At 35.6% G+C, this 19,872-nt stretch overlaps 1 protein-coding gene across 1 annotated transcript in view; it reads right to left on the bottom strand.

Annotated features, from left to right (window-relative positions):
* The window catches only part of ldah (lipid droplet associated hydrolase), a 50,628-nt gene extending 36,507 nt beyond the window's left edge, over window positions 1–14,121 (bottom strand). Inside the window, exons 1-2 of the mRNA XM_016467981.1 lie at window positions 14,053–14,121; window positions 12,878–13,073 (exon numbers count right to left, since the gene is read on the bottom strand). Of these exons, the coding sequence (XP_016323467.1) occupies window positions 12,878–13,037 (160 nt within the window). The 5' untranslated portion in view covers window positions 13,038–13,073; window positions 14,053–14,121. The remainder of the gene's footprint in view (window positions 1–12,877; window positions 13,074–14,052) is intronic.
* Between the last annotated feature and the right edge of the window lie 5,751 nt (window positions 14,122–19,872).

Genomic DNA, 19,872 nt, shown 5'->3' with positions numbered 1-19,872 from the left:
CTTAGATGAAATCAACTGAAATAAAACAGCAGAACATGATCAAACAACTCCACAAACAGCATTACAGTTTGACTTTATTTCTGTCATATATCTACAAAAATTCTGAGAATAAACAGAGGTTTAGATGTTTTATTGAAAACGTTTTGTTTGACCTCACCATCGTGGCGATCAGTGTTTGCTTTAGTTGGGCTCTTGACCCTTCACTTTTTAATGCTAGCTTGTCTGGTTGTTGTAGCTGTGTTTGTAAAGCACATTTGTTATAGCAATAAAAGCTTAGAAATGTTATGCTTAAATGGTTCTGGGTAATTATTGATGATGGTGTAATAATCATTTTGTGGCCTGATTCACTGATCTTTAAAGCTATAGTGTGGGTTTTCACTTGTTTCATGCTATTTAAGATAGCTATAAGACACTGCAAGTTCAGATGATAGACAATTATGATGGATTTTGAAAACTTCTTATGTTCAAAGCCTTTAAAAACTATGGCATCTCTTAGACACACAGAGACATCAAGAATCAGCACATGAATCTCAACAATGGTGACAATCAAAAGCTTCATGCTGCAATGCATGCTGGGTACCAGCACAGGAAAAAACTCATCCATGACTCCCAGCATGCATTGCGGCATGCATAAATTATGCCGTTGAATTGTCCACTTATTTTCTTTAATTCTTACTAGGTGCTTTTATTTTTGCTTTTGTTTTTGTGTTGAGTTATATTAGCATGTTTTGTGATGTTCAGAGTCGATCTGTTTATTAATTTTTTGGGATTGTCACCGTTGTTGAGATTCATACGCTGATTCTTCATGTGTGTGTTTCATAGCATTTTAGAGCTTTTATTTTTTTTTTGAGTGATGTTTGTGATCTTTCAATTTTCAAGCGACAGCTGAAAACCCATCTCTTTCGAAGCTACTTGACTTCATCAATAAAAAATAAAAAAAAAAAAATAAAAAACTCTCTCTCTTTATTTATTCCTTCTCTTTCTAGCTTGTACTTATTTGAACAATGTCTAAGAACTTGGTATTACAACCACTTCCTGTGTCTGTTTGCCTCTTAAGAAGAATCGCTTTATGTATCCCCCAATTGTAAGTCGCTTTGGATAAAAGCGTCTGCTAAATGACTAAATGTAAATGTAAATGTAAATGTTCATAATAGCCCGCTTGTTCTTTTGCTCTTATATGTTACCATAACATCGCTTGGGGACAAAAAGAGACTCTGGACAAAATCAGTGAACCTGTTTTTTAAAGATGGCAATGTCATTTGCAAATCATAACCATCAGCATTACATATTGTGCTTTGGCCCTTTTTTACCACAACAAATGTGTTGAAAAACACAATGGTTTAATAAATAAAATAGCAATAAAACAACCAATTAAAGATAATGTTAAAAAATCAAGGTTCAAGATCCCAACTAAAGCAAACACTGATCTCCATCATGTAGTGTCCCAAAACAACAACATCTAAACCGCTGTTAATTTTCAATAAGCACTTCTGTACACATCTGACAGAAATAGCATCAGTCTGGTTAGTAATGTGAAGCTGGTGATGCTGTTTTAGAAGTTGTTCAATCATCACTTAATTAATCACAGAATTATCTCATTAACTTTAGCACTGCTTCACTCTCTAGTGTGGACACATTATAAGTGTTCATTTAAAACTGAGGATTTTGTTGTGGGGTTTAAAGGGTTAAATATGTAAGATGGAAAAAAACAGCATGAAATGTAATTTAACAGTAATCAACTGTAATTATTTTACGGCCACAAACTGTAAAAAAAAACAGTTATTTCCTGGCAGCACGGTTGCCAGTAAATAACTGTTTTTCTACAGTTTGTTGCCGTTAAGTCCAGGAAAAAACAGCACTACACTGTAAAACGTAAGAGTCAGATTTACCAAATGAAAAAAGTTAATTTGACTGAAATATTTGTGAACATCCATAGAAAAAAAGTTATGCAAAGTCATGAACTGATAAGGAGAGTAAATATTGAACTGAACTGTATTATTGTGTTTTGGCACAAGAGAGATCTGTTAGTTTAATGTAGTTTTGTTGGTCACCATTGTGCTGGAGAGTAGAGCCTGTGCTTCAGTCAATGATGAGCCACAAACACTGGTGTTCTGCTGCTTTATTTAAAGGCAGTAAATGTGGAGTTGCTGATACAGTAATTATCTCTTTATTACTTTGTCTCACACATGTGTGCTATAGCTAACAGTGAACTGCAACGATTTGAGTTAAAGTCATGTTTTTAGTTATTTTGCTGTTACACATTAAGTGTTTGCAGTTTTATACTAAGAAATATTCGTTCTCAGTGGACTCAAATGAAATAAGTTCACAGTACTAATATCGTATGAACGCTAGTTTTTAAACTCGAACTGTTTGAAGCAATGGGAGCGGAGTTAATTTCCATAAGTAGAATTACGGTAAAACACTGTAAAAATTTAGAGTTGTAGATTAACAGTTGAAAGCTGTAAATTAACAGTACCTTACTGGCAACCCTGCTGCCAGTAAATTACTGTTATTTAACGGCACAATTTTTTACAGTGCAGCTGTGAAGAACAGAAACGGAAATTCGAGGGAAAATCCTGTCATCATTTATTCACCCTCATGTTGTTCCAAACCCGAGTGACTTTCTTTCTTCCATACAGTGAAAGTGGATGAGACCTGTGAAGCTCCACAAAGGACACATTGTAAAAACATGATAAAAGCAGTCAATATAACTTATTAATTCTGAAACAGCTTTTACAGCTTGTGAGGAAGAGACCAAAATTTAAGTTTATACAATTTAAAGGGGTCATATGATGCTATTTTAAAGATCATTATTTTGTGTATTTGGTGTAACAGAATATGTTGACATGCTTTAATGTTCTAAAAAACACATTATTTTTAAAATACTGTACATTATTGTAGGTCCTCTATGCCCCGCCTATCTCAAACGCATCGTTTTCAACAAAGCCCCTCCTTCCAACAAGCACAGTCTGCTCTGATTGGCCAGCTGACCCAGTGCATTGTGATTGGCCGAACACCACAAGCACGCGTCGGAAATGTAAAGGCCCTTTCCATAATCGCGAGCTTCAGCTTTCAACATAAATATAAAGACAGTAAATAATGTCCTTAGTTTTACCATCAGTTCAAGCCCGAAAGGGGAACAGAGTCGCGTGACAGACACAGTGATGATGCTCGTATGTATTTGCAGTACACAAGCCGCGATTAAGAAAGCGGACTCCACTGTGAGTGACACTGTCTCTCTCTCATGCACACACACAACACACACAAACACACAACACAATACTCTACACGGCGCTAAACTCCGCATTTAAACAGTCAATAGCAAATACTTAAAACTATTAAGAAAACATACTTACAGTATGATTCTGATTCAGAATAAGTGGCAGATTGTCATAGCAAAGTCGGAATCGACCCATTTTTTTTTAGAAATGGCCTTTGCACAGCCAGCCTTGTAGGGTGCAAAGTTTGTAGTCTTGAAAGTTGAAAGCTAACCTCTCCTAGGTTCACAAATCCGTCATAAAATGCGTTGCACAAATTCGAACATCTGGGTTGTGCTGTTCTGTTGTAAATAAATCTTAGCCAATTATTCCTCATTGCATCTACTTCCGGAAGGCCAAATAAAGTGTTTTTGCTTTCGCACAGAAACACACAGCGTCTCCCTGATATGGCTGCATCAACACTACTGCGGTTCCTGAAACCACGCCTTCTTTCTTTGCATGAACATTTGGGCGGCATTAAGCAAATATTTCCACATTGTGACGTAGACGTGGGGGTGTGTTTGAATGAGGCGTTTTAGCCCGGTCTGGATCAGCCTTCTCTTTTAGATAGAATAAATCCTTGGGAGACTTTGAGCTTTGTAACTCTGCAGATCTTATACATGCACAAATAGCTACATAACACACTAAAGAAAAGGAAAAATAGAAATCGCATCATATGACTCCTTTAATGGTGGTCACCAATTACTCTCATTAGGGATGCACTAATATTAAAATTCAGGCTGATACTGACGCCGTTATGTTATGACAGATAACTGATTAATGATTTTTATATTAAAATGCATTACTACTTTGTCTAAATAAATTCAAAATAATAATAATTAAAAAAAAAACATTTTAAACATTACAAGTCATCACAATATTATGAAAAATGAATATTAATTTTGCAAAAGATTACATTTAACAGTCATTTAAAAAAATTAAAGAATGAGAACAAAGGTAAACAATGTAAAAATAGGAAAATAAGCTGCACAATTAAAAATCCATTTTCAACTTATACCAATAAATAAAAAAATAAAGGATCGGACCGAAATGTTGGTTATTCACTTTCTTGACTGCCATGGTCACCATTCACTTTCATTATGTGGAGGGGAAAAAAGCTTAGAAACATCATTATAAATAACTCCCTTTTTTGTTTCACAGAAGACAGTCATACATGGTGAGTAAATGATGACAGAATATTCATTTTTGGGTGAACTCAAACTCATCTCTTTAATATTTTGTTGTGTTGCACCATGTTAGGACACTGAATAGTCTCACTTATGACTCTTTGATTTTTTTGGTTTTTGTGTGTGTATTAGTACACCAGGGAAGAAGAAGATGCCCTTCCCTTTGTAATTGTGTCTGTTCCATTCCTGTGTTAAAACTATAACAGCCTCTTTATATGGACATCACAGGGCTAACCGTGAGACTGAACTAGTGTTTGCCTCTGTGCGGGGAGAAAAATGCAAAGGAGGCATTCCTACCAGAAAAAGACGACAGAAGCATGAGCTATCCTCTCCTCTCCCACACGTTATCATTTCCCCCTCTCCCCGAGTTCATAAATTCAGGGCTGCTTACCAGGACATTTAACAGATACCCTGCCTGCCGTCCACACACACACACACCGTCCTGCTTGCTTACCAACCACACCGATTCACAAATACACAGAAGGGAAGCCACTAAATCAACTCATAAACACCAGCAGTGATGTAGGTCCCTAGTGAATATCAAAAAATAAAATATTGAGTTGAAAATACTGAGAAACTTGCCACTCAAATTAAGAGTCTCCTTCTGGTTTAGTCTGTGAATGTTGCATTAAACCAGTGTTATTTTGGTATCATTGAGATACTATTATAATTTTGAATTATGTTTTATTTATTTATTTTTTCTTCTGTTTTTAATTTTAGTAAAATTTTAGTAGTTTTACATTTTATTTTATTTCAGTTAAAGTTTTAGTAAACTTAAAAGTTTAAAAAAGTTTTTGTTTTAATGGTTTTAGTTAACTATAATAACCCTGCATTAAACTGAACAATAGAAAATGCCTATTGACAGATTTTCTATTGACAGCACCATTTACTAGCATTAAAGTGCAGACAAAAACAGGAATGGAGTTAAACAGGTTAAGGAGACCTGCCGTAAGGAAGGCATTAGCAAGTGCTGGAATTCGTTCATGCAGACAGTGTGTGAAGCTGTCTTTAACTTATTAGCTCCAACATGCCATAAAGCTGATCCAGTCTGCAGAGAGAGAGAGGAACAAGTGAAAATGCTTATTGACTCTGGCAAACAAGCAGACACAAGGGTGACTATAGCCAGATCTCCTGACAGATTACCCTCCGAGGGTTGTTTCAATCTATTCAAGAGGTATTGTAATCCAGGATAAAAGGCAGTAGAGGAGTTGTCAACCTCAGGAGGTGGAAAAGTTTGGATGGATGAGGAACATTTTACGAATCAAAAGAGAATACCACAACAGGTATTTTTAATATAACAGTCAGTTTAAACTCAATTATCCTAGTAAATGCACCTTACTTGTATTGTTTGAGGTTATGAATACCATACTATTCAAACAAACAAGGGAAACAGCACAAAAGCTCAGTGAAGCTTATGAAAGCATGTTCCATAAAATAATCAAAAGTGTCATCACTCTGGGTGACTAAATGATATCTAACATTAGCCAATGGCTAATAAATTCTTCGATTTTACTCGCCAGTGTGTGTGTTGAAGGCTAAGTATAAGTTTAGCACAGATATATTTTCACTCGCCGAACACAGACCGAGTGCTTGAGAGTTTCGCTCTACGTCAAGTGATCTGTACTTTTTCAATTCAGCTCAATGGACGCACAGCGTACCTGTATTTGACGTACCGTGTGTGAAGGCGCACGACTCGCCGTTTGCTTTGCTGAGAGCACTCTTTCTCACACACACGCAAAGAAAGAGAGAGAGAGAGAGAGCAATCGCAAATGGCAATCTCATTGGCTGGCGCTCATCTATTACAGTCACTGTTTTGATTTCAGCAAATCAGTTTGAGCGAATGCAGACAATCTGATTAATATTCATGAACCCAGTAGCTCATTAATCCTTAGTGTGTTTTATATTGTTATAAGTAGTAGAATTCGTAGCAGTATTATTATCTTATCAGTATTATTGTTCGTTTTTTCCCCTTTTTTTTCCGAAACACTGAATGACCAACAATATCTTAAGCACCACCACCAGTTCTAAGTTCAGTTAAATGACAAATATGCATTCATACATGGTGTATCGGTATCGGTGCATCCCTAATTATTATTATTATTATTATTATTATTATCTTATCAGTATTATTGTTAAAGTTTTTTTTTTTTTACAGAAACACTGAATGACCAACAATATCTTAAGCATCATCACCAGTCCTAAGTTCAGTAGTTCAAACAAATATGCATTCATACATGGTTACCAAGTTTTAATTCTAATTACTAAAGTTCTATCATTAAATAATGCATGATTATCACATTATCATATTATAATGCTTGACTGACTGATGTTAAAGAGTGTACATTCAGATATTTAAAAAGCTGTCTTTACTGAGTAAAATGTCTTTACTGTCACTTTTGATCAAATTAATGTGCAACCTTCTACGTACCTTGGCAATAATCGTCACTGGCTAGTCAATTTTTTAGTTTACGCGCCAGACTGACACACTATCTATATATCTATATATATATATATATATATATATATATATATATATATATATATGGTCAGCTGGATTGGAGATGTTCCATGCATGAGCCATGAAAACTGACATAAATATTAGTTTCCATATCCAAAAAGAGGGAAACCCCTGGGAAACATTTGGTGATAAAAAGGCCATGTTACTAGGACCATGAGTTAAAGTAAAGTCCACACTGATTAACTCTGTGAACACAATGTGCCTCAACCTCAAGTAGAAAACAAAATGCTGTCTAAAGATGGAAAGAGGAATCTTTGTAAGATTATTATGAATTATCAAACAATGTGATACTGTGGGCTATTGAATGCAGCTGGTGGGACAAGCAGAGTGCTTTGCACAGCAGGTTCCAATAAATCAAAACCATCTGGATATCTATCCCTGACCCATTGAACATCTCTGTACTTTAAATAGGACTCATCATAAGCAATTTTACTTCTTTTAAAATGATAAAGGGCTTAACAATTTTCTTTTACAATTTAATATATAAAATATCCTTCTCATATTTATTCGTTGTTACACATTCTTCAAGGTCAGACAAGATCACCATTAAATCTGTTGTGCTTTAGCTGTAAACATGATAATTTGCTATTGAAAGTGGAACATTTAGATTAAAACACTTTTATATAGATAAAATATAAATAACATGTAGGTAACGGTTTCTCTCAAAAATTGGTCTAAAAGCAAGATTTCAATTAGACAGTTCCTTGACAATTCCTTGTTAACTGACTAATTTCAGTGCTGTACTATTACCAAGTTATTTGTTCTTTCACTGTAAAGCTTTCATAATAGGAAACAACATGAAACACTTCATGCTCAGCAGGGGACATACAAAATCGGCAAAAACACAGCAAACCTGCTGCCATCCAGTGGTTTAGTCAGTTAACACGGTTAGTGTGCTACGTGAACTGAGGTGATTTAGATGTATCACACATACAGTGGTGTGAAAAAGTGTTGGCCCCCTTCCTGATGTTTACTTGTGTTATCTTTGACTAATATTTCAATTTGTTTGATGATCTGAAACATTGAAGTGTGACAAACATGCAAAAAAATAAGAAATCAGGAAGGGGGCCAACACTTTTTCACACCACTGTATATGTCAGTATGCCTGTGTCTAACAGGACTCAAATGGAGCTTGATCTTTTTTGGGAGATATATGCCTCAGTTACATGAAAAAGACAATGAACAATTGGCATTTTGAACAGTACTAACTATTAATGAGTAAAGATCATTTAAAAATCCAGATCTTTCAAAATTGACTTAGGGAAGTATGATTGCTTTCTTACACCATGCAATAAAAAGGTTCAATTTGGTATCATTTACACTAAGCTGGTTTACTAAGACTACATAATGTTGAAAAAAAGTCTTCTGATGCCAAATCGGAATTTGCTTCCTTCTACTTTGCTCAGTCAGTGTGTTCGTTCCAATAATACAACACCGTCCCTCATTCTTACAGAACAAACCCATTAAAACAGTAGCACCTGTGCTGGCCCTGGCAGATATAAGAGCCAAGGGAGCCTCTGGCCAGACTGCAGAGCCATTATTGTCGTTATCTCTGGAGAAAAGGGCACAGGTTCTACAATAACAGTGCTGGCGTATGGGCTCTCCGTTTCCCATAAAGAGTCTATTGAGCACAATGCTCAGTGACATTCAGAGCCTGGTGAAAAGCGGCCCTCTTTAAGGTCATCAGCTTGACTGTGTTCTCTCTCCAGGACATCTGCAGTTGGGGTATCTCTTTTTTTCAATAGTTTATGTCAGAAAATAAAATGTGCTATATGTACACTGTCATTTAAAAACAGAAAGAAATTAACAGAAAGAAAGGAATGATTCTACATTTATTCAGCAAGGACACATTCAATTGATCAATATTGACACTAAAGACAAAATAAATGCTCTTCTGAACTAAGAACTTCAAAGAATCCTGAAAAAAATATATTTTGCAGCAACTGTTTTCAACAATAATATAATAATAATAATAATTGAGCACCAAATTAGCATATTAGAATGATTTCTGAAGGATCATGTGACACTTAAGACTGGAGTAATGATGCAGAAAATTAAGCTTTGCCATCACAGGAATAAATTACATGTTAAAATATATTCAAAGTTATTTTAAACAGTTATTTTAAATTGTAATAATATTTCACAACTTTACTGTATTTTTGATACTTTTTCATCTTTTGATGGTGAGCATAAGATACTTCTTTAAAAAAAAAAAATATATATATATATAAAAAAATTTTTTACTTTTGAACAGTAGTGTAAATCGTTCAAGAATAAGAAAAAAAGAGACGTTGTCACCTTTCTATTTTTGGAGATGGAAAAACAAAGAGGAACTGGGAGACAAGATTTCATAAGTCTGAAATTTGGTGACAACATAAAACGCTTCACTGACAGCCAAACTGCTATGAGAACAACTATAAAAAACATGTGCCATCCAGTAATTCAATGAATCATGAACAAATGATGACTGCCTGGACATGATGCCTTTCAGTAAAACTAAGCTGTCCTGGTAGCGAACATTCATAAACAGCTATATCTGTGGAAAACATGTTCTATAACTGCAATAATCACAAGAGATGATAGAGATTTGAGGTTTCATGCCACAGAAGTATTTTTTTCAGGGTCTGTTGTTAAGTTCAACTGGAATTGTTCAGTTCAACTTGTCATTTTCTCACCCTCATGTCATTCCAAACCTCTATGACTTTCTTTCTTTCATGGAACACAAAAGAATGTTTTGAACAATTTTACTGGTTATTCTTTCCATGGCATTACAATGAATGGGACTCGACATTTCAAGCTTCAAAAAAGATGCAAAATCATCATAAAAGTGGTTCACATGACTTGTGCACTTTACTCCAACAGAAAATTTTGTTCTTTTGAGGCAGAGTTTTTTGGCTCACAAAATGGGCCAGATTTATTCATGAATAGGATTTTACATCTCTCATTAACTGATCTTTAATAAACTGTCTAAGGCCGTTTTCAGTGAAATTTATTCAAATGACAATTCTTTTTTTTTTTATATATGTAGCTCACACACTATCAAATGGCTATAGAAGACTTGAAATATATATTGTTAGAGTCATATTGACCCATTTTTGATGCTTTAAAATGCATTTATTAAGCCTGTAAGCTTCAGTCTCCATTCATTGCATGAAAAAATGACCAGTACATTCTTCAAAATGTTCTTTTGTGTTCCACAGAAAGAAGTCATACAGGTTGAAATGGCATGATGGTGGGAAATGACGACAACACTTTTATATATTTTTGGTGAACTATCTCAAATGAAAGGAACTAAAAGGTACAAATAAGAAAGTTGCATCTAAAGTGTCAGTTCTAACATAGTCTTTATGACTAGGCGTAATAATCTGAAAAAATATTTTTAGTGCTTAACATCTGCTCCTGAGCTACACAGCTTTTCCATGAATTCAGTGTGTTAGAAGCTGCTGTCAGGGGAAGAGTGGTGGCCCATAGATCCATTTTCCACTGGGGTTTTCCTCTTGACGCAGGGCCAAGTGTAAAAAAGGTAGACTCCCGACTGCACTGAACTTTTCTTCATATGCCCTGACCCCTGCATCTGTTGGACTGTGTTATGTCCAATGCTTCAGATAGCTGTGACACACTCACCCACCTGTGTACCAATCACCGCTACACAAATTTGGCTAGTTCCAATAATTATGTTTATTTATGCCTTGGCAACCAAAATCTAACACAGCTCAGTCTACGATATTAATTTCGCCTCAAGACAGGTTTATTTGGTGCTTGGTCTTAATTATGGAAGTGAAGACATAGGCTGTGAAGCTGAGCAAAACTTAAAAAGATTTAAAGTTCATGCAAACATTGCCTGACATTCAAAATGTAACTTTCAGAAACAATATATATATGTAGAAACTGCAAAATAAAAAATAAAACAGGCATATCAGTGCCAAAGTTATTTATTTATATAGCCTATGCTCAAATGAGGATAAGAATAGAATAGAATAGAATAGAATAGAATAGAATAGAATAGAATAGAATAGAACATGTCATCTTATTTTATATAATATAAAACTTTGAGGGTTTTGTGTGATCTCACTATTTTAACGTGAATTTTTGGCATTGTTGAATCATTGAGTTGATATGTTGAATTGTTGAGTCAGAAAGACAAGTCCTAGACTAGCATGTACTAACTAAGAGGACAAATATATTCAAACAATAATAATTTTTCATATATTTTTTTTTACTTCATGTTTTTTAAAATATAATAAAACACAATTCTGAATATAATATAAAAATATATAAAAATATACAAATCATTATTTTAAAATATACAATATATTATAATTTAAGGCATCTGCCCCGGCCTCTTGCTGATGAACATGATGCAGGATGACTGACTGCAAAATGAAGCCTTTATATGATCCTAAAATTCAAGACATGATGGCAAAAAATGGGGGTTTTGTCTTATATTTATATGAGCAAGAGCAAGTTTTGTGTTACATTTTGGACACAATATTGTCAGTATTGCCTGTTTTGTTCAGCTACACCAACAACAAAAAAATTCCAAACAAAGCCAGAGCAGAACTGTTTTTGAATGAAATGAAAATGAGCCAGTGATTCAGCGTCCAATCATAAAGACAATCACTTGCTTTGATCTGAATGAATCAGCCGTTTAAAGGGGTCATATGATGCGATTTCAATTTTTCCTTTCTCTTTGGAGTGTTACAAGCTCTTGGTGCATAAAGAAGATCTGTAAAGTTGCAAAGACTAAAGTCTCAAATCCAAAGAGATATTCTTTATTAAAGTTAAGAGTCAACCACGCCTACCTAAAACGGCTCGTTCTAACACGCCCCCACTAGGCCTGTCGCAATAATCAATATATCGACATCGCGCAATATATGTACATGACCTCAATTATTTTTGGTGACGCAATATATCGCCCATTATATTTACTTAAAAATGAATGTCACCATGTTTTTTACATTCCACTTGTGCCTGTGTCTTTTGCAGCTTATCGTACATAACGTGTAGTCATGATGAGGTGCTAGTTCAAATTTAAAAAATGCTTCTACAAAAAAAGTTTAATCTGCAGATATGGTCTTGTTTAGGGATCTGTGCCTTTGTGCATACGAACATCTGACTGCTAAGTAGGGATTGTGTTTTTCAGGAATAGTGTGCACCCTTAATTTACAGAGAAAAGAAGATCAGGGAAAAATCTGTAGATGGAAAAATCTCCATACAACTTCACGATGTCTACGTCACGATGTGGGAAGATTTTAAACACATTTCATTACACCAAATACACAAAATAATGTTCTTTTTAGCAGCATCATATGACCCCTTTAAATAAACGAGTTGAATGACTGAATGACTTGCTCAATTAGACAGTGACTTACCACCACATACTGGCATTTTAGTTTCATATTTAGAGTATTATATATATATACACACAACCACACATATATATTATATATATATATATATATATATATGTGTGTGTGTGTGTGTGTGTGTGTGTGTGTGTGTGTATTTCAATTTTCAATTATTAAATTAAATTAATGCTTAATTAATTTCACAGTATTATTTATGCAATTCTAATTGCAGTGTAAAATGCATTAATGCCACAGTTAGTGTTAATATACCTAAATGCCACTTCAGATGCAGCTTCTGAAAACAACATTATGGCCACACTGTAGCCTTAAAGGTTTGTGTGTAATAAATTCTTTGGTGAATCAATATGTTTCTTTCTAAAGCTACGTTTTTGTAATGTCTATTCAACGCTTTTCTCATTTAACACAACAATTAGGCTACTTTAAATGATCTTTTGGGGGGTAATGTCCCAGCCCAAATTGATGTGTGATTGATGTGTGATTAATTTCCGATTAATTAAATAGTGTATATTTAGACTTTTTGCCAAGTGGAAACTTCCCACATCCTACCTGGAATGACAAGGATAAGCATTTTGGGAGGGTTTGGGCCTTTGCTGTCAGCGTGCAGGTCTGTTGGTCCATATTTAAGAAGCTCTGTGATTGCACCTCTGCAGTACACATACTCTACTGAGGCATCCTCTCCAGGTCCCCCCGATCCTGGACTGCACATCACATCAACAATTACTTGCTCCACACAGTTCTGGGCCTAAGAAAAGAAACCAGACAAAAGTGACTGATTATATTATATAAAACTTACTACAATACAGCTAAACCACCAATGAGAGATAAATATCAAAAGGGAAGGTAGAATATGATCTGAAAATATGTATGAAAGCTATTTATTTTCTTAATCAGAAAAACAAGATAAATGTAACTGAGAAGCTTATTACAAGCAACAAAGTCTACTCTGTACAGTACAGATGTTGATGTGAAACAATTAAGTGTTGCCCCAGCATATCTTAGCAATACGATTACCAAATATGCAAATACAAGTTGCTGATTAAACATACAGTAAAAGACAGCTGAAAAATGTTGAATCAGTCCTTTAGTGATTATGGTCACAAGCTGTAGAAATCTGTCCCAGAATCAGTTCACAAAAAGGCAGCAGTTCTGCTGTGTGATTAAAGTCAACCTCTGACATCTAAAGACAGAATGACAGCTTGCAACACACTGAACATTGGAGTTTAGAGTCTGTTATCTTGTTAAGTCCTTTGGTCAGATCATGCAGTTCAGGCTCAACATGCATACATAAACAGCATAAGAGGATAGAATAGAATAGAGTAGCCAAAGTACGGGTAAGTATGGATAACACATTGAACATTGGAGTTGAGTTTGAACATTGTTTTGCATACAAAACAATAGAATAGAATAGAACAGAATAGACCAAAGTACAGGTAATTTACATACAAGCATCACTGACAACTTTTGATTATCTAAAATCAAAGCTTGTCATTTGATAATTTCTTATTGACACGTCTACACTGTAAAGGTCTTTAAAACAATCACTACTAAACACGTATAATGCTCATTCATTAAATCTACCTACGACTTTATACAAAAAGTTCAAAGCTTTAACACGGTTGTGACATTTGAATAACTTCACTGCGTTTCTTACCGACAGAAGATATTCTTTTGCGTGTTTGTGAGCGGAGCAATTTTGTAAGAAGAGATGTAATGACGTTTACCGGTAATTTTCCCAAAGCAGGTAACGTACTGTTAAAACCAAAACCAAGGAGCGAAACACTTCCTACTGTTTCTTCTCCTTGATGTTTCAAAGTCTGAGAACTAACGGAAGCTTATATCGCCACCTATTGTACTGTATGTACTCATTCATCTACACTAGGAAGGTTAACATAAATATTTAACATTTTTAAGGAAGCAAAAATAGAGGGGTTTAATTATATTTATGTTTATGGCATTATTTTTGTTTCTTAATTATTTCTATATATTTTTTCTGTTTTATTTATCATGGGGGATGGGGGTATTTAAATAACATTTAAAACCTGGAAATGATTAGAAATCATATTTTGTCTCAAAAATACATTTAATTAATTAATTAATTAATTAAAAGCTCTCCGATTAATTCACATTACAGGAAATAGTAACAAACAGGTGTGTATGAAAGATCTATGGTGGTGTTTGTCAGAGGTGGGGGACTCGAGTCAGACTTAAAGGGGTCATATGATGCTTTTTTAAAGATCATTATTTTGTGTATTTGGTGTAACAGAATATGTTGACATGCTTTAATGTTCAAAAAACACATTATTTTTCAAATACTGTACATTATTGTAGGTCCTCTATGCCCCGCCTCTCTAACAAACGCTTCGTTTTCTACAAAGTCCCTCCTTCCGACAAGCAGAGTCTGCTCTGATTGGCCAGCTGACCCCGTTCAATAAATATCTGTTTGTTTTTGAACGCACCGCAACCTAACCAAGTGACGCAGCAGTCAAGCAAGAGAGAGCTAATGTAAGAGCAAGGACTACTTAGCGACTTTGTCGCTAGATTTAGCGACTTTTCAGACCACTTTAGCGACTTTTTTTTCCAAAAAAAGCGCCTAGCGACTTCTTAGACAAACCTTATGTAGTTTCTGAGACTCGCCGGTACTGCCGCACGAGCACGAGTGTCACGATCACCAACTGGAGTGCCCATGAGCTCCACCAGTGGGCACTCCATCCCTGACTTTTGCCATTCCCCCTGGACAACATTCCCCATAAATCCTTTGCCGGACTCATCATCTATTGCATCACCTGTCACTCATTAGATCTCATCATCAGTTCACAGCTGTCTCACATTAGAAGGACTTTAAAAGATGCACACACTCGGACACGTCACTGGTGATTGTTTAGCCTGTAATGATTCCTAGTTTCTGTTGTCCTTCCCGGGTTTCCTTGTTTTGCCTTGCCTTGCTGTATTTTGGATCTTGGACTGTTTATCTGGTTTTTATGATTGTTTTGCTGCCTGCCCTGACCATTCCTGTTTACGGATTGCTAAACCCTGCAGGAAAGCGGCCTTCTAGGAGCAAAACTGGACACAACTGATTTAGAGAGTTCATATACTGTACCGTTCAAAAGTTTGGGGTAAGTGTTTTTTTTTTAAAGAAATGAATACTTTTATTTAGCAAGGATGCATAAACTGATCAAAAATGACAGTAACGGCATTTTAAATATTTTAAACAAATGCTGTTCTTTTGAACTTTCTATTCATCAAATAATCTTAATGTATTAAGATAATGTTATAATAATATTAAGTGGCACAACTGTTTTCAACTTTGATAATAATAAGAAATGCTTCTTGAGCACCAACAGTGTATCTAGGATTTTTAAAACCAGAACTTTTTTTAAGACTGTACAAATAAAAATTAATATCGAATGAGCAGGGTTGGCCAATATCTATGGTAACATACTAAACATACTAAACTGTAAAATGACTGTAAAAACCACAATGTCAACAAATCTACAGTTAAAATATATGCTTTCACAAAATCCAAAAGTTTTATCAAATTATAAACCTCACATTTCAGTATTTATTTATTTTGTTAAAAAGGGTGAGTCAAAAGTATAACAGATTACACTGAAATTAATTGAACATATATCTTATTACCTTAATCATTCAGATTTTTAGAATGCACATTTGTTTCGTTGATCCACTGGTTCACATTTACAACTTTGCGTGCATTCTGAATAAAAACATTTTTTCCTTATACCATTTAAGATATTTTAGTCTTTTCATGGCCTTAAATTTGTTAAAACTGAATTTAAGACTTTTAAGGACCCAAATCAGGCAAATCACCATATTAGAATGATTTCTGAAGGATCACTGTGTGACACTGAAGACTAGAGTAATGATGCTGAAAATTCAGCTTAGCCTCCACAGTGTCACGATCACCAACTGGAGTGCCCATGAGCTCCACCAGTGGGCACTCCATCCCTGACTTTTGCCATTCCCCCTGGACAACATTCCCCATAAATCCTTTGCCGGACTCATCATCTATTGCATCACCTGTCACTCATTAGATCTCATCATCAGTTCACAGCTGTCTCACATTAGAAGGACTTTAAAAGATGCACACACTCGGACACGTCACTGGTGATTGTTTAGCCTGTAATGATTCCTAGTTTCTGTTGTCCTTCCCGGGTTTCCTTGTTTTGCCTTGCCTTGCTGTATTTTGGATCTTGGACTGTTTATCTGGTTTTTATGATTGTTTTGCTGCCTGCCCTGACCATTCCTGTTTACGGATTGCTCTTTGCCTGGGATATTATTGTTTGCTGGTACTGGACCCTGCCTGTCTGACCACATTTACGAATAAAGCCTGCATTTGGATCCTCAACTCCGTTGTCACTACGCCTCCTTCGTTACAGTGAGGTTTGGTTTTCCCAGCGCGCACACGTCTCTCTATGCGTCTGCTCTGTTCAGCAAGGGCCTGAGAGGAGCAGCGCTTACAATGAAAAAAGAGATTCTGTGCTTCTCACTCTTTTACATGCAAATATAGCCGAAATCACAGCACAGCCATTGTCTTTATCTTATGTGTATTTGATTTCATTAGACGACGTTGTGAATATGAATCAGGGCTTACTCCCTCCTCTGGTGTTTGTTGCCATTTAGTGTTCTAGAAGAGAAAATCTTCATTTCTACCAAAAAAAACAAAAAACTCTATGGTGACTTTAGCCTATTAGTATGTAGTCTTTGTAGCCAACTGTATTTTCAATATATTAAGGGTAAAACACAATGTATATGTTGCGTCCTTTTTTGTGTTTTCTTTTGTTTTGGGAGGTGTTTGTGTGCCTCTGTCCAGGAAGAAGACCGATTGGTTCCTGCAGCCTAACTGGACTCCTAGTCTCCTAGCTGCCTATAAAAGCATCCTTCGTCACTTACTCCATCAGCCTTGTGCTCACCTGCTGTGTTTGCTCTGCTTGACCCTGCTAGTTAGTTACAGACGTGTTAGTAAGACTGAGATTATCTTTGTGTGTTCATTTGAGTGTTTGCCTGTGAGAAATCAATTGTTGTTTGCTTAGCCCACTCATTCGTAATACCGACCATGCATGTTCTTTGACCTTGATTCTGGATTGCCCCTATTTGGACCTGTTTGCTCACCTTGGTAAATAATTGTACATAATGTTCTGGGGAAGTAGGGTTAGGGTTAACCAACGCCATTTTTGTTGGAACCTTTTATTGATGGTTTTTGGACAGGGAGGTAGAGAAGTAATTGTATTTTCTTTTGTGAATGAGGGTAGTTAGAGGTATAAGAATTAGTTGGGTTTTGTTTGTTATTTTCCTCTTATCTCTCCCATTTATTAAATAAAATGTAACCCCATTCAACATTAATTTTGCCCATGTGTGATATTGCATTGATTGTTGTTGATAACAGATTTTGCTGTCAGGTCCTCATAGCACATTCCAATAGTTTGCATCATCTGCACAACTATGCTGGAAAGACCCCTTTGCCTGCATTAGGTCATCTGTGTATGTGTGAGAACGAGGGAGGACAAAATGTAGTTTTCCTTGAATTCTTGGGCTGCGGGAGTAAAGAAAACAAAAGATAAGGCACAGAAAAAGATGATGGAATATCCTAGTTTGATAGGAGACATGGATGCATTGCTGGACAACTGGGAATGTTGTTTCAGGCCTTATGAGAAAGTGGGTCTGCTAAATACATATTTACACTGCGCTTTAATTGTGAATTCATGCAACAGCCCCTATCACATTATGCCACTGTCATGACATTATATGACAAACACTCACTTTGACCTCCCAGAACGAGTCCGCTTCAGCAGATGTCCTGAATCACCGCCCTGATGTGAGGACTCAAAGCTGCGGGTCATAACGGCCACACACACAGCAGTGCAATACAAATACATTTACCTTTGGATATCAAATGGAATCTTTATCTAGTCGCATACTGTGAGCTTTCAGAAAGACGAATGCATAGTAACAGACTAACAGCCCTCTGATGCATGTGTATCCAGTAAGTCTCAACTGCAACTGTTTTAAATATCAGTCTTAACCATCATGAGTTCCACAGTGGTATCTGGACATAATCCATTCTTGTACAGAAATATGTTGAATCTGATTTTCTGCCGCTGTAACAGCCAGTAAAATGTCAGCACTAAATCCAAGCAAAGCACAAAAGGCTCCAACACTGGCTTAGGCAGTAATCTCAGTATTCTTTCAACAAGCTACCACAAAATCATGAGTCAATCACTGAAAGAAATGAACTGATTAAAACAGGTAAAAAATGAAGTGTTGGGAGCCAAACGGGGGAACAAAAGTTCCACACACTTTTTATTAGATCAAGATTAGTTTCAGGAAAGAGCATGCAATATGACATTATAACATTGCATGGTACCTGTGTTTTCTCATGTTGGACAGATACTGTGGCACAGACTTAGATGCAGATTTCTCATACAGAATCAGGTGTCCTTTGAGTTCTCACCTGAAAGTAAACCCATATGTAATCAACAGCCAGATTGATGTTTTAGGTCCAATACCGCAAGTGCACATGCAAGCAGACTGATACAGTGTCACCTAGCAACATAATTTAAAAGGTATTCTGGCAATTTAGCTGTTTTGGCCTGCTGGTTGTGATGCAGGCCAGTGAGACAGCTGTAAATAACGTGAATGTATAAATAATGAATTTAAATGCTTGTTCAAAGTTATTCAATTTACTAACAAGCAAGAAAAACCTTGTCAAATGTTGGTTCTCACAAGCACACACTTTAATGTATCTTGCATTCTCGCAAAAATGAGTACATACTTTCATAAATTACCATTTCAATATATATGAAAAGAAAAAAAAACTTTGGCAAATGCTCTAATATAATTTTTTTGTCTTTTAAATCCTCACTTTTAACAATGAATAAACATTGTTTCTCAATTTGAATTTATAAAATTCATTTTATTGAATTTTTTTTAGCAACACGCTATACCAATCATAAACTGACCAGCTGCTTGCCTCATTAAATATTTATAACAGTGGGTTGTGAGTGAAGCAAACAACGAAGAATAATTAACAATAACAGTCTTTAATAGATAAATCCACAGGAAACTCACAAAACCACAAAGTATAGACAAGAACGTACATTTTATAAGCAAGAACCAAACAAAGGGAACTAATGAGATAATCAGACATCAGGTGAGCAGAATGACTAATTAAACAGACTGGGGAAAACTAGGTCAGACAGGGCAGAACCAAAAACACACAGAAAACAAAGCATACATGTTACAATATTCATATGCTTCGTATAGTCATAGAAACTTCCATGCGCTGTATTTCCTTTCAGCGTTTGAGGAAAAAAGATATCTTTATTGCAGTTTGAGTGATGAAGCGATCACTTTATTCTTATGATCTGAAAGGTCTATATTCAAGGCAAAGTTGTAGTCCAATCAACATTTGCACCAAAAATATATGCAAATTTGAATGTTAATCCCGCCTCCTCACAGGTGAACGTGTCATCAGAGAATAGAAGAGATGTTGTTTCGAAGGCACATTAATTTAAATAATAATAATA

The sequence above is a fragment of the Sinocyclocheilus anshuiensis genome, unplaced genomic scaffold (genome assembly GCF_001515605.1).
Source record: "Sinocyclocheilus anshuiensis isolate Anshui unplaced genomic scaffold, SAMN03320099.WGS_v1.1 scaffold544, whole genome shotgun sequence".
In the NCBI taxonomy this organism is placed as follows: domain Eukaryota; kingdom Metazoa; phylum Chordata; class Actinopteri; order Cypriniformes; family Cyprinidae; genus Sinocyclocheilus; species Sinocyclocheilus anshuiensis.
This window is presented reverse-complemented; position numbering and strand designations above follow the sequence as displayed.